This window comes from Phyllostomus discolor, chromosome 7 (assembly GCF_004126475.2).
Source record: "Phyllostomus discolor isolate MPI-MPIP mPhyDis1 chromosome 7, mPhyDis1.pri.v3, whole genome shotgun sequence".
NCBI lineage: Eukaryota > Metazoa > Chordata > Mammalia > Chiroptera > Phyllostomidae > Phyllostomus > Phyllostomus discolor.
The window spans coordinates 67,489,601-67,516,237 of NC_040909.2; the positions used below are offsets into that span (position 1 = coordinate 67,489,601).

The 26,637-nt window shown below is 37.9% G+C and overlaps 1 protein-coding gene across 1 annotated transcript in view; it reads right to left on the minus strand.

Annotated features, from left to right (window-relative positions):
- SHQ1 (SHQ1, H/ACA ribonucleoprotein assembly factor) overlaps window positions 1–26,637 on the minus strand; it is a 150,349-nt gene that overhangs the window by 88,201 nt on the left and 35,511 nt on the right. The window contains 3 exon segments of the mRNA XM_028517872.2: window positions 860–913; window positions 2,686–2,840; window positions 21,168–21,295. Of these exon segments, the coding sequence (XP_028373673.2) occupies window positions 860–913; window positions 2,686–2,840; window positions 21,168–21,295 (337 nt within the window).

Consider the following 26,637-nt stretch of genomic DNA (forward strand, 5'->3'; position numbering starts at 1 on the left):
TGTACATAATAGATACATTTAAATACATCCTTGGGTCCTAGCTGGTGTGGCTCAGTGGATGGAGTGCCGGCCTATAAACCAAAAGGTCACTGATTCGATTCCCAGTCAGGGCACATGCCTGGGTTGTGGGCCAGGTCCCCAGTTGGGGGTGTGTGAGAGGCAACTGATCAATGTATCTCTCACACATCCATGTTTCTCTCCCTCTCTGCCTCCCTCCCTTCCTCTCTCTAAAAATAAATAAATAAAATCTTAGACAAAAAAATTTACCAATCTTTGACATGGTAAGATCTACACAACCAGTTTCTAAATATATGTAGAAACAATTATTACTATATTAAAAGGCTGATCAGATCTAGCCATTCTAATGTAAGACCTAAGAGAAGTTATTTAAGGTATATGACCTAAGTTTCCTCATCTGTAAAATAGCAATAATACTTCTCACAGACTGAGAGGAATTAGTGAAGTAATACATGTGAAAGGCTTAGCACAGTCACTCGTGGTAAATGAAGGGCAACTAGTACTACTATCACCTAGGTTTGATTCTCATCTTTGAGCTCTGAGCCCTAATATATGCCAACTCACAAACATGCCTCAAACTTCATCCCACAGTCTCCCCAACAGACCACGAGCCCACTCTTTCTCCAAAGTGTGTTCTCCCTTTCCTGACCTCCAAAATATCTTCTCTAGCTTCATTAGTATACTATAATTAGAATAATAACAAATGGAATCAGAATATTTTTAGAAATTGGAAAACAAACTTCTTCCACTTTACACAATAAAGCTTCTACTTTAAAAGTCAACAGAAAAATAACTTTTTGAAAAAAAACAAAATCTAAATAATTGAAATTAAAAATCATACCTCAAACCAGCACAGTGTTGAACTCAGTTTTCTGATATTCCATGCAGATTCAACCTTTATTTGTTTTAGAGAAAAAAGTACTGTCATATTAGAGGTAAAGTCATTTAATTTTAATTTTAAGCAAATATATCCATTTACTTAACTATTAAAGTATTTAGTATGTGAGTGGTGTTGACATATATAAGAACTAAGAAGTGTCCATAATTGCAAAAAAATAATTGCTTTACTGATGTAGATGCTATCAAAGGCAAGTTTCTGTTTATTGTCCTTGGACTTTATTATAAAGTAAAGCTTTTCCACTGATAAGAGTCCCGGAACACAAGAGCTTATTTAAGCAGGGGCTTTGAAAGCAAAATTAAAGCAAAGCAATGCCTGCTCAATTCCTGTCCTTCTGAACTAAGTTACTTGCCTCCCATTCTATAATAAATCTGCCAAATGACTCAAACATAATGTTAATGTGCTGTCTGTGGCACTTCAAAAGCTGCTCAAGAACTTGGCCTTACAGAGAATGCTTGTGAGAATAAGTATATCCTAAAGAAGGTTTTGAAGTTGCAAACTTCATGATTTCAAATATGTAAATATAAGAATACAGAATAAATTTTATTGAGTAAAACTAAACAATAACTTATCTTCTCAAGCAATAATATGAAGCACTGTTTTACCAAAGAAAACATTTTCTCCAATGTAGTGTCTTTTAAAAATGAATGGAAATAAAAAGCATTTTCAGTTATATTAACCACTTACTATACTCATTAATATTCATTTTGTAGTCAAATACAAATCTAAAGAGTCACTTTTGAAATTTTTAGAATCATGACAACAAAATATTTGGCACATAAATTCTAATCTTAAAGCTATGGTAATTCTAAGTAAGAAAGGCAGATTAAATAATAATGTATACATTATGACCCAATATAAACACATATAATGTGCACAATGAGAGAGAGTGAAAAAGATACATCACCTTATAACAGTGGCTTTTTCTGATGGCTGAGATTACAGAAAATTTTAATTATTTTCTTTATGTGGTACTTCCCTTTACAAAGATATGAAGTATTTGTGTAATGAGAAAAAAAAAGCATATGCTCAGCTCAGGAGAAACCCTTTGAGCAAGGACAGTTACAAATAGCTATAGAGCACATTAACAAGGAAACTTTTGTATGTGTGTGGTTTTCCAGCCTTTTTTTTTTAACATACAGGTGAGAAAAAGTTTCCAAAATCAAATATAGTTTAAGAAGAGATACAATATGGGGAGTAAGGGATGGGTGGAGGTGGTAGAGCATATACAGGGAACAAGCGGTAATGGAAAAAAATATAATGAAAAAATATTTAAAACAGAAGAGATACAATAAAGTCTACGTTATTATAAAAGTGTATTTAAGGATATTAATGTACAATAGAAATCCTTTTACAATAGGATTTCTTTAAAAGATCCCTATACTTTGCACCTGGTAACCAACAGCTTAGAAAAAGAATTTAAATGGGTTGGAAAATCCTACCCCTTGCCAATGTCAAGTGTCATGTGGCAACAGCCCTCTTTATTTGGCCAATTTATCTCCTGAAGATCCTTTTTTTCTACCCTCAGTTTTACTTCTCTACTTTACTGTTTGTAAAGACTAATGCCAAGGGAGAAACGAAAAAAAACCAAGTAAGCATTATCCTTTCATGTTGATACCCATCACCAACAGATACGTGCAACTCTGCCCCAGCATCCCCTACGTAAGTGATCACAAGTCTTACTCTCAACAAAAGGAGTAATGTTTTAATACAGTTTACTCAGTACGGTAGTAGTCTATGCCAACAAGCACAGACACACATGTACTTACATTCTTCTCTCCTTCACTGACACGAGTTTCATAGCAATACGCCAGAAGGATATCAATCAGACTGTAGTACACCTGACGATGAGCTCTCTTGTCCAGTAGGTAAGACTTATGGACAAATTTTCGTAGCTGATATTTCTCTTCTGCTGAAAAAGACACTGGAAGAAAACATATTTAAAAATTAGATGTTCCACGGAGAAGATGGCAGCGAGGTAGGTGGGAATGGAGCCCGGTTCTCCCTGTGCCCAGGTAGAACACCTTGCCAATCTTCTGAGGAACAGAGTGAAGGCCAAAGGAATCCCAGCTCATATGAATTTTGGAGGCCAAAAATTGCAGGGGACATTGAAAAACTGACAGTGAGGAGATTGCACTGGGACAAGTAAGGTCCCTGGGATCTGCGCAAGGACGAAGGGTGCTGTGGCTCCTGGCACGGCGCTTGTTGCAGGATATGGTGGGGAGAGGAGGAGATCACCAGCTCCCTCCCCTACCAAAGCAGGGAAGGCAGTCCAGCAGCAGGAGGGACCTAGATGTCAAAAGTCACTGGGGGATAGAGACAAAGTGGGAGACACACAGAGATGGCACAAATCCACTGGGACTGTGAATGCCGGAAGTAGAGAAATTGAGGTGCGCCATGTCAGGCCCTGACTCCCATAGTCTCTGGACTGGTTGGAAAGTTGGGCTGCGTAAAAAGTCATACCCGGTAAGAATGGCAGGCAGCTGCTTTGTATAGAACTCTCAGCAGCAGCTGACGCATCCTGAGGGAGATTTCAGCTGTGTGCACCCAGACACTGAATAGCTGAGCAGAACCGCACACTGGGGCATGTCTTGGGCTCTGTGCAGAAGACTGAACACACTGGCTGCATGAAGACTGAGTGGCTGATTTGAGACTGGCAGCTCATAGATGACATGGGACAGTGGAGGCAAGGAAATCACTACCCAGACCTGGTCCCCATCCTCTCAAAACCACAGGGAGAAAACTGAAGCCTAGCCTCCCTCTTCCAGTTGCATCTAGGAAGACAAGCAGAATGCAATGAACAAGTTTAAAGTCAGTAGGAGGCTTATTATTATTTTTCCTTTTAGATCCTCTCTCCCTTTTTTTTCCTCCCCCCCCCCCGCCAAGTGAGATAATAAGACTTGGAGTTGTGAGGGTCCAGGGACAGATGGAAAGGGAAGCACAAGGCTAACCCCAAGAGAATAAGAAACTGAGACAATGTCACTATGCTATCCCATAGACTGGGCATTTTATTGTTTATGTGTATTATTCTTATTTTTTCATTATGTTTTACAAATTTTATTTTATTAGTATTTTTTCTATTTCTCTTCCTTATGTTTAGTTTCTCATTTTATTGCTGTTTAATTGCATTGTTTCACTGGTTTTCCTTATTCTCTCTTTATTGTATTTTAATTTTCCTTCTCTTACTTCACCCATGTACCAATAACACACTATTCTTGGTCAGGTACTTCCTATTTTGGTTATCCAATCATATATTTCTTGTAATATTATTGTTGTTCCAGTACTACTGTGAATAATTCATGTTCCATACCACTGTACATATTACAAAGCAACCCTCCCTGATTTTAGCCCACTTCGCTTTACTCCTGAGCATTATTATTGTTGTGGCTAACTCTATTCTCTCTCACACTATGCCTACTATCTATTCTTCACTCCCACTATATCTCATGATCTAACCTTGCATAAGCACTGTTTTCTGGATTCAGCTCACAATCATCCTCCCCTCTAACAAGAGTCTTATCTCTCTTTCACCTTTTATAAAAAGTGGCTAGTTGGGTGAAATATCACAGTTAATACTATCCTTTTCCAAAGAATCTCTTGTCTATTCTCTACCTGCTGGTATTCTTTTTTTTTTTTTTAAGATTTTATTTATTTATTTTTTAGACAGGGAAGGGAGGGAGAAAGAGAGACAGAGAGAAACATCAATGTGCGGTTGCTGGGGGTCATGGCCTGCAACCCAGGCATGTACCCTGACTGGGAATCGAACTGGCGACACTTTGGTTCGCAGCCCGCGCTCAATCCATACCTGCTGGTATTCTAAATTTCATAAAACACTCTCCCACTGTCTTAATCCATTTTGCCTCCCCTTGCCACTGGTCACACACTAGCAGAGGTGGGAGCTGCGAATATCAGTATAACTGCTGGAAGAGGAAAATAACCAACAAAGGAACCACCAAAAGATAAAAACACAAATACAACAAGAGAGCCCACACAAACAGAAGAAAGGGCCAACCTAGAGCATCCAGACAAAAATATCAGAGACCACACCACTGAGCCTCACAGAATTGCTACCATAGAAGTCCACCCTACAAAGACAGCTAGCAAAGCAAAATGTCAGGAAGCACAGAAACAAAGAGAGTCACCTAAAATGGGGAGAAAAAAAACAGGCAATCAAAAAGAATGGAAGGCTCCCAACTAAAAGAGATAAACAAAATGGAGATAATCAAATGTCAGATATAGCATTCAAAATCAAGGAACTCACAGACAACCACAACGAACTGACTAAGAACTACATCAGCATGAAAAGTGACATAGAAACCATAAACAAAAACCAGGAAGAAATGAACAATAAATCTTGGAAACAAAATCACATTAGAAGGGATTACAAGCAGGTTGGATGAAGCAGAGGATTGAACCGGCAAGCTGGAGGACAAGATAGAAAAAACCCAGCCAGATACAGCAAGAAAAGGAAAAGAGACTCAGAAAGAATGAACAGGAGGTAATGGAGTTGCAAGACAACATGAAGCATAATAACATCCATATAATACGGGTAACAGAAGGAGAAGAAGAAGAGCAAGGGATAGAAAAACTGTTTGAAAAAAAATACTGATGGAAAACTTCCCTAATTTGATGAGAGAAAAAGTCACACAAATCCAGGAAACAAAGCCAGTCCCAACCAAGAGGAACCAAAAGAGGCCCACTACAACATGATAATTAAAATGGAAAAATTCCATGACAAAGAGAGAATCTTAAAGGTATCAAGGGAGAAACAGGAAGTAATACACAAGGGAGCCCTGATAAGACTAGGAGCTGACATGTCAATGGAAACACTCCAAGCCAGAAGAGAATGGCAAAAATATTCCAAGTAATAAAACCCTGAGGGCTGCAAACAAGACTACTTTATCCAGAAAGACTCTTAATTAAAATGGATGGCCAAATAAAGAGCTTCCTAGACAAAAGAAGTCTAAAAGAATACACCTCCATGAAACCAGCTCTGCAAGAGATGCTAGAGGGTCTGTTTTAAGAAAAGGAAGGAAAAGTGTGAGAGAGAGGAACACAGGTACAGAAAAATGGCAATGAGTAAGACCTATCAATAATTGCCTTAAACGTATATGGATTAAATGCTCCAATCAAAAGACATAGAATAGCTGAATGGATAAGAACTCATGACCTGCACATATGCTGCCTACAAGAAACCCACCTTAAAACAAAAGGCCTACACAGACTGAAAGTGAAGGGCTCAAAACAAATATTCCAAGAAAACAGACAGGAAAAAAAAAGTCGGGGTACCATACTCATATCAGACAAAACAGACTTCAAAACAAGGGTCATAAGAAGAGACCTAGAAGGACACTTCATAATACTCAAGGGAAGAATCCATCAAGACATAAATATTGTAAATATATATGCACCCAAAGGAACACCCAAATACATAAAGAAGACCTTGGAGGACCTAGAGAAAGATATTGTCAGCAACACAATTATTTTCAATAGCCCACTGTCAAGAATGGATAGATCTTGCAAACAAAATATCAACAAAGATATTGCAGCATTGAACAATGTCCTACATAAAATGAACTTAACTGACATAAAGCCTTTCATCCCAAAGAAGCAAAAATACACATTCTTTTTAAATATACATGGAACAGTTTCAAAGATAGACCACATGATAGGACACAAAGCAAGCCTCAACAAATTCAAGAAAATTAAAAACATCTCTCTCGCGCTGGCTGGCGTAGACCAGTGGATTGAGCGTGGATTGTGAACCAAAGCATCACAGGTTCGATTTCCAGCCAGGGCACATGCCTAGGTTGCAGGCCATGGCCCCCAGCAACCGCACATTGATTTTTTTTTTCCTCTCTCTCTCCCTTCCTTCCCGCTCTAAAAATAAATAAATAAATCTTTAGAAAGGAAGTTACTGAGAGATATGTTTAAAAAAAAACATATGTCTCATTACAAGGGACTTAAACTAGAAAGAAACCTCAAGAAAAAAACTCAAAAACACTCAAACTCATGGCGATTGAATAGCATGCTATTAAAATGAATGGGTCAAGAATGAGATCAAGGAAGAAATCAAAAAGTTTCTGGAAACAAATGAAAATGAACTCACAACAACCCAAAACTTATGGGACACAGCCAAGGCAGTCCTGAGAGGGAAGTTCATAGCAATACAGGCCTACTAAAAAAGATAGAAACATTTCAAATAAACAACCTAATCCTACACCTACAAGGACTCTAAGAACAGTCCAGAGCAAGTAGAAGGAAGGAAATTATTAAGATCAGAGCAGCATTAAACAACATAGATACTAAAAGCACAATTCTAAGGATCAATAAATCCAGAAGCTGATTCTTTGAAAAGATAAACAAAATTGAAAAATCTTTAAGAAGACTCATCAAGAAAAAAAGAGAGAGGACCAAAATAAACACAATAAAAAATGAAAGAGGAGAGATTACAACTGATACCACAGGAAAAAAAAAAGGACTGTAAGAAATTACTACAAAGAACTATATGCTAAGAAATTGTAAAACCTAGGAGAAATGGACAAATTTCTAGAAATATATAATCTTCCAAAACTCAATGAAGAAGAAGCAGAAAGCCTAAACAGACCAATAACAGCAGACGAAATTGAAGCAGTAATCAAAAAACTCCCAACACACAGAAGCCTTGGACCAGATGGTTTCACAGAAGAATTCTACAAAGCATTTAAGGAAGAGCTAACCCCTGTCCATCACAGACTACTCAAAAATATCCAAAATGATGGAAGACTCCCAAACTCATTTTATGAAGGCAGCATCATCCTAATCCCAAAACCAGATAAAGACACAATAAAGGGAGAAAACTTCAAGCCAATATCACTGATGAACATAGACTCTAAAATCCTCAACAAAATATTGGTAAACCACATCCAACAATACATTAAAAAGATCATACACCATGACCAAGTGGGATTCATCCCAGGGATGCAAGGATGGTTCAATATTCACAAATCAGTAAACGTAATACATCACATAAACAAAAGCAAAGACAAAAATCACATGATCATATCAATCGATGGGGAAAAAGCATTTGATAAGGTACAGCACCCATTTATGATAAAAACACTCTGCAAAGTGGGAATAGAGGGAGCATTCCTCAACATAATAAAGGCCATATATGAGAGATCTACAGCCAACATCAAACTCAATGGGCAAAACCTAAAAACTTTTCTACTAAGATCAAGAACAAGAGAAAAGCTGTCCATTTTTACCACTTCCCTTCAACATAGTATTTGAAGTCCTAGAAACAGCAATCAGACAAACAAAAAAAAGAAATAAAAGGCATCCAAATTGGAAAAGAGGAAACAAAACTGTGTCATTGTTTGCAGATGACATGATAATGTACATACAAAATCCTATAGACTTCACAAAAAAACTACTAGACCTAATAAATGAATTAGGCAAAACAGTGGGATACAAAATAAATATCCAAAAATCAAAGGCATTTTTGTATACCAGCAATAAAATAGCAGAAACAGAAATCAGGAAAAAAAATCCCATTTGATATGTCAACAAGAAAAATAAAATACCTAGGAATAAACCTAACCCAGGAGGTAAAAGCCCTGTACTCAGAAAACTACAGAACACTTCAGAAATAAATTAAGGAAGACAGAAACAAATGGAAACATATACTATGTTCATGGACTGAAAGAATTAACATCATCAAAATGTCCACATTACCCAGAGCAATTTATAGACTCAACACAATCCCCATTAAAGGACCCTTGGCATATTTCACAGACATAGAACAAACACTTCAAAAATTTCTATGGAACCATAAATAGCCCCAAATAGCAGCAGCAATTTTGAGAAAGAACAACAAAGTAGGGGGGATCACAATACCTGATATCAAACTGTATTACAAGGCCACTGTAATCAAAACAGCCTGATACTAGCAGAAGAACAGACACATAGACCAATGTAACAGAACAGAGACCCCAGAAATAAACCCAAGTTTCTATGGTCAATTAATATTTGACAAAGGGGGCAGCAGCATAAAATGGAGTAAAAATAGCCTCTTCAACAAATGGTGTTGAGAGCTGGACAGCTACATGCAAAAAAAAAAAAAAAAAAAAATGAAACTCAAGCACCAACTTATACCACACACAAAAATAAATTCAAGGTGGAGAAAAGATTTAAATATAAGTTGTGACACCATTCAAGTCCTAGAGAAGAACATAAGCAAGAAAATCTCAGATATTTCACGCAGCAATATTTGCACTGATATGTCCCCTAGAGCAAGGGACCTAATGGAAAGAATAAACAAATGGAATCTCATCAAAATAAAAAGGTTCTGCATGGCTAAAGAAAACAGTATTAAAATGAAAAGAGAAACAACCATATGGGAAAACATATTTACCAATGATACCTCAGACAATGGTTTGATCTCCAAAATATATAAAGAACCCACATGACTCCTCTCTAAGAAGACAAGCAACCCAATTAAAAAATGGGCAAAGGATTTGAACAGACACTTCACCAACGAGGACATACAGAGGGTCCAGGGACATATCAAAAGATGTCCAGTATCACTAGCCATCAGAGAGATGCAAATGAAAACCACAATGAGATACGAGTTCACACCACTGAGAATGGCCTTCATAAACAAAGCAACAAACAAGTGTCTGTGGAGCAACAAGGATGTGGAGAAATGGGAACCCTAGTGCACTGTTGGTGGGACTGCACACTGGTAAAACCACTATGGAAAATAGTATGGAATTTCCTCAGAAAACTAAAAATGGAACAGCCTTTTGACCTGGCAATTCATTGCTGGGATTATATTGTAAGATCCCTGAAACACCAATCCAAAAGAACCTATGCATCCCAATGTTCGTAACACAATTTATACTAATGCTATGTAAATAGCACTGGTGCTGGACGCAACCTAAGTGCCCATCAGTAAATGAATGGATAAAAAAATGATGGTATATTTACACAATGGAAAACTATGCAGTAGAAAGAAAGAAGGAGCACCTACACTTTGTGGCAACATGGATAGATCTGGAGAGCATTGTGTACACTGAAATAAGCCAGGCAGTGAAAGACAAATAGCATATGATCTCACCTTTAACAGGAACTTAATCAACAAAATGAACAAACAAGCCAAACAGAACCAAAGGCATTGAAATTGAGAACAGGTTGATAGTGACCAGAGGAGAGAGAGGAGGGGATAATGGTGGAAAAGCTTAAAGGGTTTACAGAAAAAATTATAAAGGACACATGGACAATAACAAGGGTCAGTGGAAAAAGGGGAAGGAGGTGGGAAGGGCTGGGATGGTGGGGAGGGGTTGTGGGGAAAGGCAGAAAACTGCACTTGAACAACAATAAAAAAAGTTAAATAAAAGAACAGAAAAAAAGAATTAGATTTCCAACCAGTTTTGTAGACCGTCCCCTCCAATATGCACGATTTGTAAAAACTGGAACTTAGATTGTGGAAACTCAAATAAAATTATTTAACTGTAGATAAATACACAACTTTTAAGGTACATTTGATAGTTTTATTAAAGTCTTTGCATTTGCTCAGACCTTTGTAGAGCTAAAATAAAGGATGTCTAAACAATATCTATTCTTTATTTCCAGGTTTACCCCCAACCTCTTTTTGCTACACTCTTCTGTATTCAAGGCACATAAATGTCTGAGTTACTGTCTTTAAAGTTAAGATAATATATTTTAGCAACAAAAAAATAACAGCTAAATAAAGCACTGTATAAATATTCACTGTTCCCTTTTAACATTCTATTCAAAAAATAGGAATATTCCCATATATTAGTCCATTTAAGTGCTTAGTATTAATATTCTCTATACATAGAACATTCACAAATATATCATATTACACATGTTACTTATGAGAAGAGAATTTTTTTTTCAATTCAGGTTTCCCTTTTCTTCTGCTCGTAACCCGCTTTTCATCTTCATCACTGGCCTCCTACACATTAAAAATTTAGTACATACATTTCACGTTTTTCTTGACAACCATGTGGTCACATACAGACACATAAATGTATATGGGAGTTTATACTTTCCTCCCCCACAAATAGATTATTTTCCTCTGTCTAGCCTACCTCACTCCACACTACTTCTGGCAGATCTCATCAAGTCAGCCTGTATTTTGTTCATGTTTATAAGAAGCAAAACTGTGTGGTAGAGCATACTCTGTGCAACCACTTTCCCTATTGGTGAGCATTCACATGTAATCTTTTAAAACTCACTTTTAATTTAATGGGTATATAGTAACTGTGGTAGGAAGAACTCTAAGATAACTGCCAATAAGTCACATTTGAGTGTGGGCAGAAACTGTGACTTGCTTCTATCCAAATGAACAATAGAAAGGTGATAAGACAGTCACTGTCATGACCATATTTTGTTATTAATAGACTAGAGCCAGAGACTCAACTGCTGCTTTTGAAGAACTAAGATGCCATGTGTCAGAGGGCTACTTAAAAGGGCACTGTGGAGTCTCTAAGCCCTCAGAGAACCCTACTGACAATCAGCAGAACCACAGCATTGAAATCCTGCCAAAGGTGAGCTCAGAAAAGGAGCCAGAAAACGTATCTGCCAACAGCTAATTTTTTATTAAAGAAAGAAAAGATGGACATGTTTGTCTATAACCTTGCAATATCCTAAGCAGAGGACCCAACTAAGCCATACGTGACTCCTGACCCAGAAAAACTAAATCATATTAGGACTGCTTCTAATTTGAGGTAATTTGTTATGCAGCAAGATAATACTAACAGTGACATAGTTTACTTCAGTAAGTGTTACTTCATAGGTTTGCTGGCACTTTGGCTTTGCTCTCCTATGAAACATTGACATGTTTTGCCCAATTTTTTTTCTTTGGATGGCTTGTCTTGTCAAATTAGGAACTCTTTGCCTATTATAAACATGAACCCTGGCCATCTCTCTGAATCTATGGCATTATCTATTGACTTTGCTTATGGCATCCCATGTCAGTGAATTATTTGTTTTCTGCCCCATTTGTCCATCATTAAAAAAATAACCCAGGAGTCTGGATTTATACACTCTGATAAGGTTTATCCAAACCCTGAAGTATGTAAGAAGTCTCCTTTTAAGATTTCCTGCTTCCTTTCTTAAATTTAAGTTTTTAATCCACCTGGAAGTTATTTTTATATGCTTTTAAGATTTCAGTTAATTCCAAATGAATAATTAACTGTGCCAGCAGTTTGTTCAGTAATCCAACTTTTCCTACTGTACTGAAACACCAACTTTCTAATATATATCTGTTGCTTTTCTTGCTAAAAATTACTTCAAAACATTTTTTTTCAGTTTTTGTCACTTGCACATACAGTATTTTCCCCATTTCCATTATTAAATACAATAGACAGAAAAAAAGCTATTTCTTTTTACATATCAACCACCTTTCCAAATGTTGAGTAAGTAGACAAAAATAATCCTAAAATACTTAACAAATGCCAATGATTTAAAAAAAATGTTATATCCATATTGGTATAGCAAGAAAGAGACTGTAGTTGCTTCAAAATTTCCTTTTATGCCTACAATTTAGGCAAGCTATCACAAAGTATCTCTAACATGAACAAAACATGAGCATTAATGGTTCCTCAATACAACACTCAGAGAGTAACATACACTTTGTCTTAGAGCAAGATTTACAGAAAGAATAATAGCTAACAACATAAATGGGCTCAGTTCCTAGGTACTATAAGTAAAACATGGCCTACTAATTGTCTTAAAGAGATTTTCAAGGAAACATAAGTATTTAGACACATTAAGTACCTCTAAATAAGTGTTGTTAATTTCCTACCTTGCAAAGTAACCCCCTATCAGACAATCACTTTGAAACTGACTTATTTTTAAGCCCAGTAAAGACATGCAATTAGCTTCTAGTTCCAGCACTTCATATCTGAGAAAAGCTAGGATAACTTTCAACTCTTTTTCTACAGGTTTTAGAACTGTTCATTATTTAGGACTAATATAGGACAGGCTAAACTGTAAAGAAAAAAAAGGGGGGGGGGGTCCCAAAATACCATGGCTTAAATAAGAGAAGTTTCTTTTTCATGCTACTCTCCAGAATGAAAGATCCAAGATGAATGGAGGAGCATCAACATCTCCATAATACAATTTCCAGCTATGGGTCCATGACAGCTAACTAACTCCAGGTTTTTATCATTTTGTAGCTAATCAGAAAGCAGAATAAGATGATGAAGGCAAGCACCTGCTTTCTAAAGACCTGATCTAGAAAGTGCTCACAGTAATTCTACTCACTTAGCTGAATGGTCATGTGCCCAGCTTTAACTCAGGAAGCTCTGAGAGTAGAGGGACTAATAAAAGATACTTGGCTGTCTCTATCACCTTTCTAGAGCTAACATTTATTAAATTGCCTTTTTAGTATCCCCAGTCACTCTTTTCATAGCTAGCTACCCAGCCCCTTTCTGACTATGCTCAACAAAAGGTTGCCTTTCTGCTTATCACAACTGGACAAAGCCAGAGGAAGAGAATGTGATTACTCACACATGATGGCCTCTGTTCACATATAGTTTTCCAAACTCACTTCTGTCCTCTCTTAACAACCTTAAGTTTCACATGTCTTGTTTTTGTTTTAAGGCTTTCTTCCAGCAGGTTTGCAGCCTCTCCTCTGGGGGGCAAAAAATCTTAAATACACTTATTTGAAATTACTAGAAGCAATATGCATTTGCTCATTAAAATACACACAGTGCAAGAAAAACTTTTAAAATGTATTTTTATAATTATCCTTTTCGATGGTGTTAGAAAGCCTACATTTAAAAAATAAAAAATAAATGTATATGCAGAAGCACTGTTTTCATAAATGACAAATAACAGAATACATTTATTCAATTTGCTAACCAGAAACATAAAAAAAACTGTATATTTTTAAACTTTATGCAGGTAGATGTCAGGTGAAGCATTCTTTAAGACACACTTAAAAACAAAATTAATAAGACAATAAACTAAGTATTGATGGTCTCATTAGAGGGCTCTGAAGATTCCTTAATTTAAACACAAGCTCAGTTCATTTAAAGTGATCTGACTTAAAGAAATTGTAAAAAGGAACATATTGCATGAAAGAAATATACCTGACAAAGTATTTTAAGACCCCTAGTACTCAGCAAGAAGGTTTGAGACAGTTATTCTCTTAGGTATAGTCTTTGAGACATTCATTAATTTAGCTAATACAGTGGTACCTTGATACTCATTGTTAATTCGATCCGGAGCTTGTGACAAGTGCCAAAACCGACTCATACAAGTTCTAGGAAGTGCGATGAGTCCTGAGCAAAAACTGAGTGCCGAAACATTTTTTTCTCTTGTCAAAATGCAATGAGTACAAGGTTTGACAAGTTCTGAAGCTAACAAGTAAGAAGGTATGACTATAGCAGGAAAGTGCCAGGCGTTCATGATGATGGTATTATTTCAGTAGAAAAAACCTTTATATCTCAGTTGACTAATGATTTCTTCCACATAATTCTCAATCACAAGGTAAGTGTGCCCAGAACCCTTAAATGATGCATCAGCTCATCTACATGTTTATTAAGTAATCACACCTATATATGTTTAATGATTTATACAGGTTGATCTACAAACTGTAGGTTCTTATATTTCCCACAAGTGCTTCCATATTTCATAAATCACTTTCCATGATTCTATACATATGAAAAGCCTATTTGAATGAACTCTTCTGAATTACTGGATGCTAGGTAACCCTAGCCTTTCCTTAAAACACCACCACATTTTCTGAGTATTTTTAAGTTCCATGTTGGCCTAAGGACTTCATTAATAATACAGATACGTTTAAGTTCTAAAATTCAACAAAAGAAACAAAAATGGTAAATAACACTAATAACAAACCAGGAAATCACTAGAGAAATCAAAAGTCTGAGCCACCCAAAGCCTTTTTTATTAGAATGGTAAATTGTATCAGGAAGAGGACACATGGGGAGGTTTGCACCATGAGGTATGCCCAAGCAACAGCACTGGAAATAACTACAGATGCAGTGCCAACAATACTTGAATGATTGCCACCAAAAGTAACATTTGTTAAGCATTTGTACAACTTAGCTACACTACAGACCAGCTTTGCATATATTTCAGCACAGTACGATTAATTATGTTTCTATAAATAATGTACAGGCATACAAGAGCAAGCTGAAAGCTCCACTCATTGAGCATAAAAATTGGTGCCCCAGCATTGCAGCATATAGCCCAAGACCACCTCCCAACTTAAAAAACCCCATCAATATGTTTTAAGACTGCTAAGAGGGCTCCTCCCAAAATGGAAAGTGACATTCTCACTTCACTTAGAACATTTTCTAGTTTAAGTTACTTTTACATCTTCCCTTCTAAATCTCCCTCCCAAATATCCTTGTCTTCCGTAGGTCAACAATTGAATCATCCATGATCTGGGTCCTCTCAGAGGAATGCCAATTTGTCTATTACATTGTACACTTTCTGCAAATGGATCAAGGGAACCAGAAGAAAATGTGCTGCGTTTAAACTCTTGGCCTCAATAGGTAGCCCTATAGTGGCTACAACTTTCAAGTTGAGACTGATAGCTCTACAAACACAGAAGAGCTCATTGGTGCCAAACACGATTCCCTGCTAGGAAGTTCATTGACTATAAATGCTATGTGATATCTTTTCTAGTGGTCATGTGCCAGATTCTTGGGCTGAAGATAACCAATGAAAGACAACATGGGAAATGTGGAAAGTTCATCCTCATGAAACCACTGTTAAGCACAGCACTTAACACTTCCTTTTACAAGACTTTGGGGAGAAAGATCAGGATCATGACAAAAATGGATATATTAATAAAAGTCTCTGCATTGTAACTTGGGGCTACGATGAAAATGACGAGGCTCATAACAAAGCCAAAAAGCTTATGTGGAACTTAAAACAATTGTAGCTTGATAATTTATGATGAGGATGAGTCAATGGCCCCTGAACACTTGCACTGTTATATGCGTCCAGCAACATGAGATGAGAGAGCAAAGAGGCAACACCACACACAGTGACACTGAGAGGAAGGAGGCTTGGAGATGAAGTGGAAAAGGAGGGAAAAGTAGAGCAGCAGTGTGCTCCTTGAGAACTCTAAAGTTTATTCCTTGGCATATTTCTTTTCTCCCATATTTTATTCTGCTTTATCACACTTTAATTATTTCTCTAATCTTGAGTGTCTCAAATACTTGAACAAGAAAAAAAATTGAAAGAAGAATTTATTAACAAAGAACTCTCTTTAAAAGCTTTGTAAATGTACAAAAATTGTACTGTAATTTCACAACAAAGCCATTCAATTTCTGACTCTCCTGCCACTGATTTTACTCTAAATAATTTCTAACAATTATAATATGTTAAGGATTTTAAATACATCATTTTATTCAATCCTCATGACTACTGTATGAGGCAGGTATAGGATACCCACAGTAAGATCACACAGCTAGCCTGTGGTAGGCTATAATGTTAAATCCTGAGCCCTATTTTAGCTTATATTCTCTCCTTAACTCTGTACTTGACACATTTAGAAGAGGTCAACACAGACCTCAAGTTCTTCTAAATTAGATCATAAATGCTTGGTATTTTTAAAGGTGATTTTTGGAATGGATCACCACACTAGTTTAGCAGATTATGACTGTTCTTGAAGCTGCAGGCTGGGTATATGCTATAGGACAGATGAAGATGAAGGATCAGGAGGGCTAGTGGTTAAAGAAACAGCCTGGCTTAATCTGCTAAACTTATGCGCGAGAACTAATTTACAACACAGCTGACACAGAATAAAGGACTAGAACAAGCCACCACTGAGCAAAGTAGGGCAAATTATAATTGAAATCAAAGGTAATGCCTTCTCTTGATTTTTAAGGCAATGAGCTCACCCTTATAGACAGAAAACTTAACGAGGCAACCACCACTTTACTGTCATACCACCACCTCTAAAAGAAAGCACTAAAACTGGGGAGGCTGAAAAGTAGTCTTGATGATTTAAGTTTGAGTGAACTTTCTAAGCAGATCTACATGTCATATACAACTACTATCTATATTGTGTTAGTAACCCTATACCTGAAAATGTGTCTACATAATGTGGGAAGTTTCTGAAAGATTCTTAAATCAAATATAAAACCAAGAATTTGTTGAAAACAAAGTAACAGGAATCATTACTTATCAATGAGTTGCTGCTGTGCTGCAGAGACGATTCTAAAAGATTACAGTATCAATTTTTCTATCCAGTAGAAATCATCTAAACTCTAACAAAACCTAACTAGAAAAATACTTACTATGATATTTATTTATTCTATAAATATTTTATTGAGTATCTATTATATAATAGGCACTATGGTAGACACCATACATAGAGCAAATAATAGGCTATTGCATTGCCATGCAGAAAATCAAAATATTGTCATGCAAGAGAGATTCTGTAGCTACTTGGAATTTAGTGATCAAAGGAGGCCACTCCAGAAAACTGTAAATAACCCAAATTTCCATCAGTAATTAACAGCCAAATGTCTGGTCAATCATGATACAAAAATACAACAGAATACTAGGCAGACATTAAAAGTATCAAGTAGAAGCCCTGGCTGGTATAGTAGCTCAGTTGATTGAGCATGGGCTGCGAACTAAAGGGTTGCCGGTTCGATTCTCAATCAGGGCACATGCCTGGGTTGCAGACCAGCCCCAGTGGGGGCCATGTGAGAGACAACCACACATTGATGTTTCTCTCCTTCTCTTTCTCCCTCCCTTCCTTCTCTAAAAATAAATAAATAAAATCTTAAAAAAAAAAGAGTTAAAGAGTTTAGCCCTAACTGATAGGCCTAAATGCATGTGGAAAGCATTTATTCCAAAATTATGTAGCTTTTGAATAAAGACTCCTTTAAAAAAAAAAGTATCAGTATCAGGTAGAATTGTAAGTTAATATGAAAAGATATACAATATATACCAAAAACTTGAGAAAAGCAAAGTAAGAAGAGAATGTATACAATTCTATGTCTACAAGTATCTTAAAGCAAATATTTAGATGTGGGTTCTATGTGTATATATCTCTTAAAGCAAGTATTTAGATGTGAGTATATACATTAAAAGTATCCCAAAATTACTAACAGCAGTTACTTTCAGAAAGAGGAATTTGAAGTGGAGAAATTCTATATTCCATTTAACATATATGTATGTGTATTACTTTTATTTAAACACTGAAGTTTTATTTTTAATATATAAATAAAAGCCAAATCAGTATGACAGAAAACATGGGTCTTCTACTCTGCATCTATCAACAATTTACAGACTTAATATACCAACCTCCCACTTAAAGAAGGTGGTAATTAAAATGACCATCTAAAAAAGGACTCTGTGGGGACTTCCAGCCAAAATGGAGGCATAGGTGTACATACTTTGCCTCCTTACAAAACCAAAAGAAGGACAACAACAAATTTAAAAAACAAAAATAACTAGAACTGACAGAAAATCAAACTGTATGGAAGTCCAACAACCAAGAAGTTAAAGAAGAAACATTCATCCAGACTGGTAGGAGGGATGAAGACAGGCAGTGAAGATGAAGAGGACTCCCAGCAAGGTGGCAGCTAGAGGACTGGGGCAAGCGAAGCAGCATCTGGCAGGGTGGGAGGTCCCACATTTGTATGTGGATAAACTGGGAGGAACAACTAGGGAGCAAGATAGACTGAGATAGACCGGGCAACCTAGGGTTCCAGCACAGGGAAATAAAGCCTTAAAACCTGTGAATGAAAAAACCTATGGGGTCTGAGGCATCAGGAGAAACTCCCAACCTCACAGGAGAGTTTGTTGGAGAGACACACAGAGTCCTAGAATATACACAAAACTCACCCACCCAGGAATCAGCACCAGAAGAGCCCAGTTTCCTTGTGGGTAGAGAAGGAAGTGACTGAAAGCTTTCCCAGAGTCAGCAAGCAGCATTGTTTCCTCTCGGGCCCCTCCCCCACATACAGTGCCACAATGCAGCCACATGGGTTGCCCCACCCTGGCCAATACCTAAGGCTTTGCCCCTTACTACATAATAGACACACAGAGACAAAAAAAAAACATGGCCCAAATGAAAGAACAGATCAAAGCTGCAGAAAAAGTACAACTAAGTGATGAACAGATAGCCAACCTATCAGAGGCAGAGTTCAAAACACTGGTAATCAGAATGCTTACAGAAATGGTTGAGTATGGTCACAAAACAGCAGAAAAAGTGAAGGCTATGCAAAGTGAAATAAAGGAAAATGTACAGGAACCAACAGTGAAGGGAAAGAAATAGGAACTCAAATCAACGATGTAGAGTAGAAGGAAGAAATAAACATTCAACCAGAACAGAATGAAGACACAAGAATTCAAAAAAAATTAGGAGAGCCTTAGGAACCTCTGGGACAACTTTATTAAATGTTCCAACATCTGAATCATAGGGGTTCCAGAAGAAGAGGAAGAGCAAGAAATTGAAAACTTAGGGGTTGGGGGCCATCAAGAAACATGTATGAAGGATACACGGACAAAGCCAAAGGGGGTGTGGTATCAAAGGTGGGAGGCGGGGATGGGTGGGGTGAGGGGGACATGGTGGGATGAAAATGGAGACAAATGTCCTTGAAAACAATAAAAATATAAATAAAAGAAAAAAGAAACTGAAAACATAACTGAAACTGAAACACTGGAGAAATTCCCTAATCTGGCAAAGGAAATAGACTTCCAGGAAGCTCAGAGAGTCCCAAAAAAGTTGGACTCAAGGAAGTACACACCAAGGCACAAAATATTTACATTACCCAAGACTAAAGAGAAGGACAGAACCTTAGAAGCAGCAAAAGGAAAGGAGAGAGTTACCTACAAAGGAGTTCTCATAAGACTATCAGCTGATTTCTCGAAAGAAACCTTACCGGCAAGAAGGGGCTGGAAAGAAGTATTTGAAGTCATGAAAGTCAAGGACCTACATCCAAGATTACTCTATCCAGCAAAGCTATCATTTAGAATGGAAGGGCAGATACAGTGCTTCCCAGATAAAGTCAAGCTAAAGGAGTTCATCATCACCAAACCCTTATTATATGAAATAGTAAAGGGACTTACCTTAGATAAAGAAGATTAAAAAATATAAACAGTAAAATGATAACAAACAACTGTCAAGAACTGAACCTAAAAACAAAAAGAAACTAAGCAAACAACTAGAACAGGAACAGAATCACAGAAATAGAGATCACATGGAGGGTTATAAGTGGGGAGGGGGAGAATGGGGGTAAAGGTACAGGAAATAAGAAGCATAAATGGTAGGTACAGAATAGACAGGTGGAGGTTAAGAATAGTATGGGAAATGGAGAAGCCAAAGAAGTTACATGTATGACCCATGAACCTGAACTAGGGAGGGGAATGCTGGTGGGAGGGCAGTGCAGGGTGGAGGAGAATAAAGGAAGAAGAAAATGGAGTAACTGTAATAGCATAATCAATAAAATATATTTTTTAAAAAAGGGCTCTAAGCCCTGGCTGGCGTAGCTCAGTGGATTGAGCGCGGGCTGGGAACCAAAGTGTCCCAGGTTCGATTCCCAGCCAGGGTACATTCCTGGGTTGCAGGCCATAACCCCCAGCAACCACACATTGATGTTTCTCTCTCTCTCTCTCTCTTTCTCTCTCTCTCCCTCCCTTCCCTCCCTAAAAATAAATAAATAAAATCTTAAAAAAAAAGGACTCTTTGTGGATTACATTTGGCTTAATGTTAAATATGGCACAGCTGTCTGCTGGGACTCATATAACCTCCCCCTAGTCAGTTTTCATTGATACCAAGTGGCCCACCTGCTCTATATAAGGTATGAGTATGAGGATGACTATTCCAACTTCTATATAAAATCAGTTGTGAACAAACTGAGAAGGACATATCAAATTCATTCAACAGACAAAAGAAATAAAAACTTGTCTTCTTCCACACCATTAGCAACACTCAAATGCCCTTCCCATAGAGGAATGTTCAGATCTCTCAAGCAGATTCCTCAACAACTACCTACGTCCTATGTGTTAATGCCCTGAAATTTACTAAAACAATAAATAAAAAATGTAAAGGACTCCAATGATTCAAAAGTAAAACATACTTCAGAAGAATTTAGACAAATAAGTCTAATCATTGAATCACATTTTCCAGCCCAAGGTTGAAGACCCCATTTCCAAAATTAGCAAACCAAAAAAAAAAAAAATAGTAGTATCTTCACTCTTATAGGTGGTAAACAAATGAGCCTACTTTTGAGTTTCTTACCCAATGCAGCATGATCTTCTTGCTCCTGACTCTTTCCCAAAATGGTCAGCATTTCTGAATATGTATCAGTCCACCATGGATTATACTTCAAAATCTGTTCAACTGCTTCATCTTCAAAATAGTCAGCTCTGGGAAAAAAGAAATAATAACACTGAATGTCAGGTGGGCTTGTTATACAAATTTCAGCTGATTTTCATGTTTTTAAATTTTATAACTCATTACATTTGCACTAGAAATATACATTAATTCAGAGTTCATTTCAAGGAAAGACTGATCACTGAATTTACTTTCTTCATGGTTAGTAATCATAAAATGAAAAGTAAGCAATTTGTTACAGGGTGCAGCCAAGAGGGGGGCCCCAAATGGGCATTTTAAAATGGGGTCCATAACTTAAGGTGTCCAGGAGATTTTGGGATGTTTCCATCCCCCCCCCCGCCCAGGGTGTGGGTTGGGGGAAGGGACAAATGGAGCAGGGCCACTGAGAGCTGTTTAGCATAGCAACAGCCTTGCAGCTAAACTCTGGTGTGGTCGTTTGGCATATCTATAACCTTTGACTGGTTGCATAGATAAGTTAAGTAGCTGTGATCAGCTCTAAGACAGGGGAACAGAAGTAACTTCCCCACCCAGAAGTAACTTCCCCACCCAGATGTAACTGGGGGCGGGGGGTGGGTCTCCTGAGTTACAGCGCCTGCGTGGGAGCTCAGAGAGGATTGGCTCCAGGACATGGGGCCACGCCTCCCCAGACTCATGATGGCAGCCCAGTAAAGCTGGAAGGATACGAGTTCTGGCATGTGAAGCCGAGTGTGGGAGGAGTCCGAAATGAGGCTGCAGAGGAAGATTAGCCACAGGGATTTAAAACCGAGATTTGGTGGCCATTGAGAGGAGAGCCATGCACAGCCCTGAGAGGGAGAACCATGCTGCTTTGAGAAGGAGAACCACGTGGCAGCCCTGGGGGGAGAACCATGCTGCTTTAGGAGAGAGAACCATGTGCAGCCCTGAGGAGAGAACCACGCGTCTTTAGCAGAGTGGAGACTCCTGCATCCCAGAGAGAGGGAACCACGCGGCAGCCCTGAGGAGAGAACCAGGCGACCTGGCAGAGTGGGGACCCCCACAGCTTTAGAAGGGGGAACCACCACCTGGTTTTAGCAGAGATCCCAGTGATTCAGCAGAGGGTGCTGGGAACCCAGGGAGGTCTCCCAGTCAAGATGGAGTTCTAACTGGGAAGAACCAGAGGACTACCTGAGCCATGGACTTCTATTTCCTTTCCTGAGATACGGTACTCTGGACTGGGCAAAGGGGGAAGGAAGGAAGGACTGTGTGTTTGTGGGTGTTTTAAGGGACTTTGGGATTTTGGTAAAGACATTAGGTCACTACTTTAAGTTAGTATAGCATTAAATAAACATTTCCTTTCCTTTTCACGAATCTCTGGCATTGAGAGACGTCTTTCCTCTGGCGGCAGACATAACGGACCCGGGGCCTTCTTTCAATAATAGTATATCATTCCAGGCCCCCCTTGTTTGTTCTGTAACAAATGGACTAAAAGGATATTTGACATTTATGATCACTTCAAATGGAAGGTAAACATAGGCCACTCTTACTCTGAAGTCTCCTCCCCTCTCTTGCAGTGGTGTGGGATGAAGTGAAACCAAACAAACACAAGGAGCTTGTGCTGGATTTGCACAAACCAAAGAAAAATACACACATGAGTAGAAAATTTAGGACATTGAATACCCACACACAGGCTACACACACACACACACACACACACACACATCACTGTTTACCATGTGCACTCATATTTTCTACCAAGATACAATCTATTTTATTTAGTTTTGCTAATCTTAATAAGTCCTTAATTTAAAACTATAGGGGAAAAAAGCAATATTTGTAGAAAACAGAAAATTAATTTTCCTGCACTTCACTTTCTCAGTTTTAACTGGAAAAATAACTGCTATATTAAAAATATACATGTGGAGGACACTTGTTCAGAAAATATGCTATCCTGTTTTCTAAGTTACAAATTAGTATTCTTGGGAAAAGAATGATAAGTATTCATATTTTAGTTAATTAGAAACTCAAGGGATTGGTTGTTTTGATTAATTGGATTTTCTAGCTGAAAGTTTTATGACATTACTTTTTCCTATCAACCGAGATACCAAAATATTTTTAAAATTAGAAATACCACAGATAACAAGTTCTTTGTATGTGCCAACTACTGCACTAAGTGCTTCTCATTCATTTATTTTTTTTGAATCCTCAGACTTTCCCCAGGGGTAGGAGATATTCCCTGCCCATTTTACATCAGTGGAAACTGAGGGTCAGAAAAGTTATACATCATGGCCAGAGGCAAAAGCCACTAAAAAGTGTAGCCAGGATTTAGACCCACTTAAGTCTTACTCCAGAATCCAAGCTATCAACCAATATACACATTCTATTTTTATGCTTGAGGAAATAAAGTACATATTGGACAAAACTAACTAGCAATTATCTTGAAACAATAATTCTCAATATCAATTTTGGTCAGGTGCACAAATCCTATGAAACTAGGATAAAGTAGTTGCTTTACAGACTAACCCTGTTAAGAGTCTTTTATTAGCCATCTCCTCCTTTTTAAAGTGAAGGAAAACTCAAACTGATGGTTGCCAGATGAGAAGGAGGGCTGGGTGAAAAGGTAAAGAGATTAAGAAATACTAGTTGACAATTACAAAATAGTCACATGAATGTAAAATCATCATAAGGAATCTAATCATTAATACTGTAATAACTATGTATGGTGTCAGATAGGTACTAGAGTTGGTGGGGGATCATTTTGTAAACTGTATAACTGCCTAACCACTATGCTGTATGACAGAAGCTAATTTAATATGAATATCAACTGTAATTCAAGCATTTTTTTAAAAATAAAGTGAAAGAAAACTTTTGACCTTGTGTTCTACTATAGACTTTCATCAACTAATCAGAATACAAACTTTTTCTAGGAAGTGAATTCCAAAAAAGATAAACAATAAGAGTAACTGGCTCAGATGTTAGGTCAGTCAACAGAAGTATTAACTTTGTGGTACGTTCCAAGCTCCATGTTGGGCACTGTTATATGGCTGACATATTACATGGCTGACAAGACATGGGGTCTTGGCCCTTACAAAACTTCCAGTCTCACAGGAGAGTCAAACAATTACGATCCAGCATAAGTGTTATGACAAATGTTATGGCAGAATGAAATTGAGATGACAAGCAAGGTCCCTGAAATAAATATCTAAACCAGTAGCTGAATAATAATTAAGAGTTAACCGGATTAATAAGAGAGGTGGGAGAAAATCATCTGGGCTGCAAGAATAGTTAGCAAAGGCTAGGAAACAAGAAGGCATATTTAAGAAAAAAAAATTGATACTAGCTGAAAATAATGGGTTGTGGTGACAATAGCCTTGTGAGTCATGATAAAAACTCTAGAGGATTTTTATCCCTAAAAACAACTGAATCCTTAAAAAAGATTTTGTATAGGGGACTGACATCAGTGTGTTTCAGAAACATCACTCACTGTTATCTACAAAATCATTTAAAGGGACCTGAAGAAACAGAAATAATGGTGGACTTGAATAAGAAAGTGGCATGGGCATGGAGGAAACTGGATAGATCTGATATATAGTTACAAGCTTCCTAAAATTCTCAGGAAGTAGGAGTAAAGGGAGCCAGGAGTCAAAGTTGATGTCCAGGATTTTGGCCTCAACAATTCAGTGAACAACAGTGACGTTTGTTGAGACAGGAACACAGGATGCTAAACGAACATGACAGAAGACATAATGACTTCTGCTTGGAACAGGTTGAGTATGAGCTGTCCTTTTAGGATTCACAGACGCAGTTAGACATGCAAGTCTGATGCTGAAGAGACACATATAGGACAGTTAAGGAGGCCAAAGAAGAGGCCAGAATTGCCCATGAGAAACTGTCAGAGGAGCAAAAAGGACCCTGAACACTGGAGTGCCATGGGCACTTAATGCAAAAGTAGAAGAGCCCATGTGAAAAAGTGCTGGGTTTTTTTCTTTGGGAGGAAAATGATTTAAAAGAAAATGGTTCCATAAAACATTATCTCTGCCACCTCCATGCCTCTTCTCCTGGCCCCCAAAATTTTCATAATGTTTAAGTTATTATTTGGAATAAAATATCACTAATATCATCCTAGTAACTAAACTGTGAAGGTTTTTACAGTGTCCATGATTTAAGAGTTTTGTGAATAGATCTGGCTGACTGAGATAGTCTACTTTCCAGAAAAATTTATTTCCAAGTTTTCTAAATGCCATTAAATTTAACAAGCATTCACTAGTACCCTCTATGCGCATGTAGATCAGAGATGAAGACTGGCAAGCCTTGCTCCCTGCCCTTCAAAACTCCACAATTTAATGAGAACCACACACACACACACAAACAGAATGCTATAAAAACAAGATGAGCCATAACACAGGAGCACTGAGGAGCATTTCCCCTGCCAGTCTAGGAGAGAGGGTACCAGGGAGTGACAACTGAGCCAAGTCTTAAAAGATAAGTAAAAGTAATTCAGGCAGGCTGAGATAAACGAGAAAATAGCTGGCAAAGGGATACCATTAGTACAAAGTATGTAAGAAAAGATACAGGTGGAGAAATGCAAACATTCATTACTGCTACAGTATAAAAAGTGGGCAAAGAGTGGCACATTACGAAGCAGATAGGGTCTAGATCACAGAATACTTTCTATGTCATCATAAGAATTTAGAAGCTGTGGACCCTGAGAAAGAAGATGCCTACTAAAAAGGGCTCCTGGTGGCTAACTGGGCTTATATTTAAAAAACAAAACAAAACAAAACAAAAAAACCCAGGACTTAGTAGCCATTTCTACACAGGGGCCTCTCATTCAAACTGCCCTTCAGGAAGAAGCTTGTACTGAACTGCCTACTTGCACTATGTTTCTGCTGTCTGAGCCACACCTTTTAAAGGAGTTCCTGGAGTCCTATTTCATCCAACAGGACTGAGGCTTTCTCCATCCAATCAGAGCTGGGCAGCTATCTCCCCATTAGCTGCTTCATTGATCAATCAGAGTGGCTCTATTCTGACCAATCAGGACAGTGCCTTTTGGAGCAATCCAACTCAAAGTGGCTCTATTCTGACTAATCAGGAAAGTGCCTTTTGGAGCAATCCAACTGTAAGGATTTGGGCCCTCATTTGTATGTGGATGGACTAATCATGGACCAGGGCAGGGACTTCCGTCTATGTAAGTCAGCTCTCCTTTGACTCTGAGAGGGTACTTTCCTTTTCCACCAAAAACTGCATGGGAAACACTGAAGATATCTCACCTGAGCAGAGTAGACCAGTGCAGGCCAGAGTAGATTGGCAAAGACAGAGCACACCAGTGCAGGGCAAAGTAGATCAGCAAGAAGCAAAGCAGAGCTATCTAGCCAGAGAGGGGGCTGGCTCCAGGGCTATGTGGCCCTGTGGTCACCTC